Genomic DNA, 9,173 nt, shown 5'->3' on the forward strand with positions numbered 1-9,173 from the left:
CCCGGGGCGCGTAAATGCCAGTCCGAAGACCTCTTTCATTGGTCGTGGCCGCACGCACCATCAGCGGCTCAGTGGTCGGTCAGGGGTTGCGGCACCGAGCTTACGATTCTGCGTCGCCACAGGGCTCCAAGCCATAGCCTAGTCCTCGTCGTCATTGGAACTTTACCACCCACTCAGTGTCTGAAGCTATATAGCGTCGCCTGCCTCTCGCCCCAACAGGAATTGTAAATGCCGGGGAGCCTCTCATCCCGCAACGCCTCCCATTTCTCCTTGAACCCAGGACCCGTGGACCCGTGTGACTCGCCTTGGTTCCCCGTGACATGTGCAACAGCGGGCAAAGCACGGCTCCCTTTGAGGTAAGCTCATTTTTTGGGAATCATTATCAGCAGCACGAAAAAGTGGGGCAAAACTGATGGATTATTTGGTCTCGGAGTTAGCGTCATCAGCAACGTCTGTCAAGCTAGCAGCAGATTGATATCCAATCGCCGGTTGGATATTCCGGGGCGTCACGATCGCCTCCAAATTTGTGCAGGGCCTTCTCAGCACGTTGATACCGAAAATTGCCGTCTTTGGGGAGGAATTTTGAGTAATTTTCGAGTTATACGCCGCGTAACATCCCAACGTGATATTGCGGGCGTCTCGATTGCCTTGAAATTTGGTGTGGTGGGCCTTCTCAACACGCTGATTCCGAAAATCACTGCTTTGGGGTGGAATTTTGCGTAATTTTCTAATTATAAGCCGCGTAACATCCCAATGTGTTGCGTGGCGTCTCGATTGCCTTGAAATTTGGTGCGCAGGGCCTTCTCAACACGATGATTCCGAAAATCGAAGTGCAGCGTCTCCATCACGGTCAGCAGCAGCGGGCTGATGTGGCCGGCCAGCCAACAACATGGGCATGGCGTGCACAAGTAGCACGCGCTGTTCCACCAGCGTCACCAGCGTCCTTGGGAGATAAGACAGACGGTGACATCACCCAAATATTCATGCTCCTGCGGTGAGGCACGATTAGTTTGATCACCAGGGACATCTTGTCAGTTTTTGGTCAGGACAAAAAATGCCCGTGACTTCGTCGGACTAATACTCCATCACCTTAAAGTTCAGAAAAGAAACAAAGCTGAAAGCGATGCCACTGGGTGATACCACCAAGTCAATGATATCACATACCACACATTTATCACTCACATGTCGCGAACTGACTTTCTCCAGTGAACTGATACGGACAGGCCCAAAGGCGAATTCCAGGACACATATTCCAAAGCGCAACTGAGGTGTCATGCGTCGTATAACTCGGAAATTACGCAAAATTCCACCCCAAAAGCAGTGATTTTCGGAATCAGTGTGCTGAGAAGGCTCTGCACACCAAATTTGGAGGTGATCGTGACGCCCCGGAATATCCAACTCGCAATTGGATATAAATCTGCTACTAGATTGGCAGACGTTCATCAGCTGGTACAGCGATGTTCACAGCAGGCCTGCATGAATAGGTGCGCCACATCCACCGACACTTCTCACATTGGGAAACCGCGTTGGTCGAGAGATAAACAAGGGGTTGACTGGCTGGTGGCGCCGCCCATTGCGAAATCCGGTATACATCCGATCACGCCCGGGGCATGTGATATGTTTTCATATCTTGGAATAATCCTGAATGTGTGCAGTGTTCTTCTGTCCTTATTCAATGATTAACGGCAACGTTTGTGCTAGGAGATTAAAGACGCTTAATGTGGTCTTTAAAAATTGTGTGCTTTCAAGGTGCAGTGAGTTGATGTTTCTGTGGCAGCAATAAAAAACAAACGTTTTGTGTTTTTTATAGATTAGGTTTGCTTGCATTATTCTGTTAGTTGACAGTGCTGTGGTACTAAGCTGGAGCGGGATGAAAATATGCAAAAATTGCAATTAGTCTACAAGGTGGCTGTTAAAAGTGAAACAAATATATTGGTTGTGTCTGCAGTCCTAACCAAGACTTTTCAATTCTGAAATGATGCTCATTGTTGGTATGTGGCATAATTTGTCTGAAATGATGCTCATTGTCATATAGCATGATTTGTCCTCCAGTTGTTCATATCTCAGGTGTTATCCATTTAACAGGACATCAGTGTCCTGTTGTCATACCATCCTACTTTGTTTTCAGCTGTGCCTGCCAAAAAATGTCATTCTTCAACAAACCAAACCATATAGTGGATGGAATCTATCATGAAAAGCAGGTAAGTAATTCCAGAGCATTCTTCTGAACTATGTTATGCTTACCTCCAGTTATAACCTGGGATTATCTGTATTACATGCCACAAGACCACAATTAAATTCCATGAAATTTGTAAGATCCTTTCTGATCTCTCTCTTTCCTCGTACTTGTAATATCATTTGTCATACATATGTGATAAAATCAGGCAGATTGTTGGCTGATTAATGTAATGTTCAGAATTGGATGTTATATTCCAAACTTGATGGCTGGGTCTCATGCTCATATTTCACATGCAGACATTAGATCCCTCAAAGCAATATTTTGAGAACTGTTCTGTGTTGGAACAAACTGTGAGGCTGGCTGTCACCTCATTTGGGTCACTGTGATTACAACCAAGTTTGTTTAACCCAACAACAAGGGATGGGCTGAACAAGCACCAGGAAGGCCACATGCTAAGTAAGGTTAATCTCAACAGCAACAAATGTCAACTTAAGCAGCCCAGATATCATACTATATTATGTGCATGCTGCATGGCTCTAAGGGCGAGGGAGATGGTGACAAATTATGATGTTATAGTGTCTCAGGTATTCAAATAAGGGCATTCAAGAGATACAAAATCAAACTTGCTTGTGACTCAGTTGTAAAAAATCAGATGGTGAAATTGATCTCAATCATGCCGTATGGTGCAGCAATTGATTCTGACTGAATGTGGGCAGTGCAACTTGACATTGGATCATCTCTGAGTCATCGGGCCATCTCTGACTCTTTGTGGCCCATCCTGCCCTCAGGTGCGGGAGCTGTGCGCACTGCACGCTCTCAACAACGTGCTGCAGGACCGTCAGTTCACGGAGAGACAGCTGGATGCCATCTGTGACCAGCTGGCCCCAGGTGCCTGGCTCAACCCCACCGCTCCATCCTCCTCGGCACCGGCAACTTCGACGTCAATGTTGATGACGGCACTGCAGCAGAAGGGCTGGGACGCTCGCTGGTTCGACCGCCGCAGGTGGGGGGGGAGGTGAAGGGGGAAGGAAAGGACGGGTGTCGGCACCCCGTGGACTGGAGCTTGCATTGTGTTGCGTTAAGATGACTTGAATGATGAGATGATGATGAGACAAGGGAGCGGAGGGTTATCAAGCAGTGTAGCTCATACAGTATTAATCAAACATAGTTTGACCAACCATTGATGCTTTGTTGCTGTCATTAAGCCCCACCTTTGGCCATTGTGTGCTGTTACTGGTTTGTGGCCTGACCTATTTTAAGTAAGTGCTGAGCGGTCGCGGTCGCGCCATTGCCACAACGTCGCCTATCCGCGCGAACCAACTGCAGATTCTATGCGCCCTTGTTACGACCAGCATTCACCGGCACTGGCCTCCCAGCTCCCTGACGTCGCGTTTGTGTACCGCTAGATCCGTCTCGGACCTGGTGTGGCGACACATCGAGGGCTTCCACTCATCCTCAACTTGTCCACCGAGTACAGAATCGGGCCCTTCACGCTGCCATACTCGCGTCGCCACTGGGGTGGCGCTGCGGCGTTTACGCCCCGCCTCCCTGCCACCTAGCGAGCCGGCTGTGTACTACAACTTGGACTCCAGCTGCCGGCGCCACAGAGCATTGGATCGGCTATGAGTGTACGCCTGGGCTTCAATTGTGGCGGGCTGAAACGGGGTTTGGCAGTGTTTGGCCGTGTTGGTCTTAACCAGCTCACTGGCTTAAAGACACAGAAACTGGAAAACCCTAAATCACCTTCTCTTTTATGTCTGAAAGTAAATAACAGTAACCAACAATAAGCCACCTAATACTGAAGTATGTGGTGTATTGGACTAATTCATGTCTCACCCTTTGCCCCATGGCAGTGACCTGTGACTGCATCCCACTGGGTACATCACCATACCGGCCCCCATGGAGTTGAAATGCGTACACCACCGCTCTAAGGTGTAGACTTATTCTGGAACAGGTCACTTATGGATATGAATGAGTTGGCTTCTATCTACATGGGCTGCTCGGTGTGCAGGGCACAGTGAAAAGAACAGGTTGCTTCAGCATACTGGCTCTTGCCTTCAGATTTACCCAGCTGAACTGCTGCTCTGTAGGAGGTCATTTTACATGTGTATAATGTGGCTGCTGGTTTCAGGATTCTGATCTCATACAGTACCTCTCTGAGAAGCTGGGCTCGAAAGACGTCGAACTGTTCGTGGTCGTGAGCCAGCAAGCAGCCGCCGATGGCGTGTGGATCACGAATGCGGCGTCGCCTGCCGACCAAAGATCGGACTTCAACTGCGTAAAGTCCCCAGGAGATGTCTCTGCGGACGACGGTCCGGCTGCAGCACGTGAACTTTGCCGCGGGAAAAGCGGCGGGCCGCAAACGCGTCCGAACAGATACGGATGTGGTCCATGCAGGGGACGTGCCGCTGAGATCGGTCACGTGTTTCCTCTGGCAGCACCGCAGGGGTCCGTCCCCGGCCTGGGTATGGGTCGCCCGGCCGGCAAAGCCTTCTCCGCCCTACATCGCCGCTGCCGTTTGGCTGACCTCCGACGTATGTACCTCACTACGCTGTGGTGCCACGCGCGCCGCGCCACACGCCCCGCAGAGCGTCGAGCGGCGTCCAGCGTCAGGCCTGGAGCTTGGCAGCTCGACCGCCGGGAGCGGCGGCTCGGCGAGCCCACCTCGCGAAGGGATGCAGGTCCGCAGCCCCGCCACGCGTGGCCGCGACTGAAGGCCGGGTCTGCCGAGGCTGTGGCGCTAGCGCTGCTTGTCGCTTGAGTTGACTCCTGTTTGGGGTAACAGCGCGCCGCGGTGTTGGTACGTTAACGGTATTTCGCCAAGTGTTATCGGCCCCACTTGTTCCGTCCTTGTGATTCTGCGCAGTGCACGGATTGGCGGGAACGCGCGTGGCGTCATTGCCGGCCTGACGTCCGCAATTGCCACGCATTAAAGAATAATGGAGCCCATGTTTTGACGTATTCGCTGGCATTCAGACTCCGCACACAGCCATCTGAAGGCGCTGCGGCACGCTAAGATTGCATGATGTGACTTGTAGTCGGCTTGCTTGTTTTGTACTGTTGTTGACGCCATATTTTATCCCAGAACTAGCAAACAGTGCTAAGCGTGTCGGCATCATTAGCGTTTCCAACATAGAAACACAGCTCATTTCGCCGACCGGAGTGGCAGATACGACCTCGTGAAATTGCATCGAAACCCTTGCAGTTGCGGTTTTGCGTCGGTTGCCTTCTCTTTCAGCCGCACTGAAGTGTCGACTGGCCGGGAGTTGTTGGACCAGCGAGCGGGGTGACCAATCGGCATGCACAGGTGTAGCAGTGTTGCTCTGCCCCGTGCTACACTCTTGTCAGCGGCGGATAAGGGGTCAGGTGCCCCGGCCATCACGCGTTGTCTGCCCCGCGCTACGCTCTTGTCAGCGACGGACAAGCGGTCAGGTGCCCCGGCCATCACGCGTTGTCTACCCCGCGCTACGCTCTTGTCAGCGACGGACAAGCGGTCAGGTGCCCCGGCCATCACGCGTTGTCTGCCCCGCGCTACGCCCTTGTCAGCGGCGGACAAGTGGTCAGGTGCCGCGGCCATCACGCGTTGTCTGCCCCGCGCTACGCCCTTGTCAGCGGCGGACAAGTGGTCAGGTGCCGCGGCCATCACGCGTTGTCTGCCCCGCGCTACGCCCTTGTCAGCGGCGGACAAGTGGTCAGGTGCCGCGGCCATCACGCGTTGTCTGCCCCGCGCTACGCCCTTGTCAGCGGCGGACAAGTGGTCAGGTGCCGCGGCCATCACGCGTTGTCTGCCGCGCTACGCCCTTGTCAGCGGCGGACAAGTGGTCAGGTGCCGCGGCCATCACGCGTTGTCTGCCCCGCGCTACGCCCTGTCAGCGGCGGACAAGTGGTCAGGTGCCGCGGCCATCACGCGTTGTCTGCCCGCGCTACGCCCTTGTCAGCGGCGGACAAGTGGTCAGGTGCCCCGGCCATCACGCGTTGTCTGCCCCGCGCTACGCTCTTGTCAGCGACGGACAAGCGGTCAGGTGCCGCGGCCATCACGCGTTGTCTGATCAACGTTGGCGATGTTTGCGTGGTTAGCCGACTGTGGTCCGAACATGGTATCAGAAGTACAATACGTGTGAAGAGCCTCTCAATAAAAGGGGCGTGGCTTGTGGTACGTTCCTTGGCTTCTGGTCGTCAGTCTCGGGCCGTTCATCCCAACATACATTTCTCATCACAAGCGCTGGCCCGCGTGGCGGGGGATGGGCCACTTCTTGTATTGGCTCGTTCCTTCGCTTAGGTAATACACTGCAAGCCGACTTCTGCAGCGAACGCAGACAATGTTGCCGATTTATTTACCTTAATTGTGCATTGAGGTTTGGGCGTCGGGATGCGGTAGACATTCTGGAAGTGGTTTTGTAGTTAAGACACGCATGTAGATATTTTGCTGCTTGCGACTATTTATCTGGCAAAAGGGTAGTACCGCAAAAACTGTTCATGAGAGACGGATTAAGGGTAGGCGCGAATGGAACTTCCGCAACCCAGCTGGACACAAGGACTTAAATTTTCGCTTGCGTTCAGGACTGGTAAATCCAAGCTTGACTTCAGAGCTCGTAATCAAAGGATATCACTTCGATAACTTCGGTTTGCTGTTCTTTGGTGTCTGCCACTGCGAGATATTGCAAACCCAGCCGCAGCCGGGAACACTGGATTGCTGTCTCATCACATATTTTGCGCAATAAGCGTAATAAATTATCTTTTCTGCAATACATGTCAGGATGGAAGCGGGCCGTTTTGTCCACGAGACCTTCCGCTCAGGCCTGCACCCAGATGCAGCAATCCGTCATCGCCCCATGGACGACACGAAAGAATTGCATCTGGCGAAATGCACAAAAGATGCGGACAATAACATCCTTGACATTTGTTGCGCAGCAGGCAGTCAAAATCAAGGCACTTTTATTACACGTGCCAGTGGAGCCAGCGGGTTGGATGGGAAGGCTGATATGCGATTTCACACGAACCTAGGGAGGCAAGTATGTAGACATCAATTGCTAACTTCCCACCAGTTGGAGATTGATTTGATTTGATACTTATTTTCGCCTACGGACATTAGGCAGAACATAATGTGATAAGTGGATTGGCGCATAAGCGGAACGCTTAAATCTGAGCGCCTCTCCTAACAATAACAAGATATGGTCATCGCCGCCAGGGAACCCACGACCCACCGCCCACCCGCCCGATCCTGTGAGCGTTAGCTTCATTAACTGCATGCTAGCAGCATTTGGTGCTAATTATGTGTTGATGGCTTATATCTAAGGATTTATTTAGTTTGCTTACATTTCTTAGATTTTTCTCAATATTCCAAATTATAAAACACCGTTTCCGTCAACATATAACATATCCGTCCGTCTGCACTTACCCGGATTTTGAAGTATGTGGCATCAGATGTGACAAATTGTAATGGGACCGAAAAATGGTTTTCGCAGTCGCTTTAATGGGATAAATGTTGTTCTGGTAGGCACGCAAGTAAGTGGGTCGCGTAAGCGATACCAATCTGCTCTTCCCTAAACGGCCGATGCATGTAAAACTGGCAAAGGTGCAATCATGAGCACAGCGGTCATGCTTTTTTGCCCATGAACAAAGCAAAACAAAACAAAAACTGCCAATGGGGCGCAGTGCTTGCATGGTGTTTCTACGATGCTGTAGATCTCTAAGTGACCTTGCAATAGTATGTGCGAACTAGCATGCACACATTCAATTGCACCAAGCTCGGCAAATAGGTGGTTTGGAATCTTAAAAAGTTCACCGTAAGGTGACAAAATAGCCTACTTGAACCGCAAAACCACATGCAAATCTGGAGAAGTCCCTTTAAACCTGATCGCTTTCTTATAACCCTGCCCGCCAGTTCAGCCACAACTGAATGCAGTTTCAGCGCGCGACAGAGGCTGAAAACTTGCTTCGCTTAATGATGACGCAAAGGAGGATCAGCGCAGCAGAAGTGTACTCCGTGCTCGTCTTTGCCTGCATCGCGCTAATCCAGCATATGCTACAGTCGTTGTCCGTCTAAGTGTATCACGTCAGAGAGCGCTCGGCTGCGCTTTGGGCCGCACCGCAGACGGTGGTGCTGCAGACCTGGAGAAAGCATGCGAACTCTGTGATCCTCAAGCAGCGTGCCGTTGGAATGCTTTTATCGCCACTACAATGAATGATCGGATTCAGGAGAGAGTGAGGTGGGTTGTCATGTCCAAGTAGTATCAGGGTGATTTATTCCGGATCTGTGCGATGGGCGGCAGGCTTGCGTCACTCAGCTGGCGCACAGCAGCTTCCTGCACCTTTCAGTATACTTCCGGTCGCACACGTGCGCGTGTCTTGGGATGAGCGCGACAAATATATTTTTCACATATCGATGAAAACTAAAGCAATTGGTGGAAACGTACGTTAACGAGACTGCGGCCATTTAGACCAACCGGAATGCTGCACCGAATGGTAGAAACGTGCGTGTTTCGTATATTCTGCAAAACAATTCGCATCTGTTTCACAAAGATTTTGGGGTAGCGCGGACCTTCTTCCAACATGTCGGGCGGTACGTATCGTGTCAGCTGCGCATGGGGCATGTTATATCAGCGCTACAGTGTACCAACAATATCTCATTGACTGACTTGCTGTCAGTGATTGGCTGACACGATCGCCATACATTACTGTCATCCCGAACACAAGGCGACATTTACATTACCTTAGTAAGCCCATGGTTTCCACAGTAGCAGCCGAAACCGAGGTGGCAGTAACCGTACAACACACGCTGATCAGAAGAGCATCAAGGGAGTTCAGCTCAGCATTTGGGGTTGGGGGAGGGGGGGGGGGCTCAGACCCCCGAAAGTATACCAAGTGACATCTCTACCCTCAGCCCAATAGGCCGATGCATGATTTTTTCAGGGCGCGAGACACAACATTGTTGTCCCCTTGGTATTTGGTTCCTCACGAAAATTAAATTTGGGACCATTTGCGATGCCCCTGA

At 51.5% G+C, this 9,173-nt stretch overlaps 2 protein-coding genes across 4 annotated transcripts in view; both read left to right on the forward strand.

Moving 5' to 3' along the window:
• The window catches only part of LOC119095335 (josephin-2), a 27,513-nt gene extending 21,572 nt beyond the window's left edge, over positions 1 to 5,941 (forward strand). Inside the window, exon 6 of one of the 3 annotated variants that reach the window (XR_005093856.1) lies at positions 5,612 to 5,941. The gene's annotated coding sequence lies outside the window, so the exon portion shown is untranslated. The remainder of the gene's footprint in view (positions 1 to 5,611) is intronic. The other 2 variants (XR_005093857.1, XR_005093858.1) reach the window with 2 other exon arrangements.
• Positions 2,145 to 3,805, forward strand: LOC119095679 (josephin-like protein). The gene is made up of 3 exons (XM_037218535.1): positions 2,145 to 2,201; positions 2,968 to 3,182; positions 3,739 to 3,805. Exons 1-3 carry the CDS (start codon positions 2,145 to 2,147, stop codon positions 3,803 to 3,805), a joined length of 339 nt encoding a protein of 112 aa, XP_037074430.1.
• Positions 5,942 to 9,173: the final 3,232 nt, after the last annotated feature.

Source organism: Pollicipes pollicipes, unplaced genomic scaffold (genome assembly GCF_011947565.3).
Source record: "Pollicipes pollicipes isolate AB1234 unplaced genomic scaffold, Ppol_2.1 Scaffold_4219;HRSCAF=4965_pilon_pilon_pilon, whole genome shotgun sequence".
Lineage (NCBI taxonomy): Eukaryota > Metazoa > Arthropoda > Thecostraca > Pollicipedomorpha > Pollicipedidae > Pollicipes > Pollicipes pollicipes.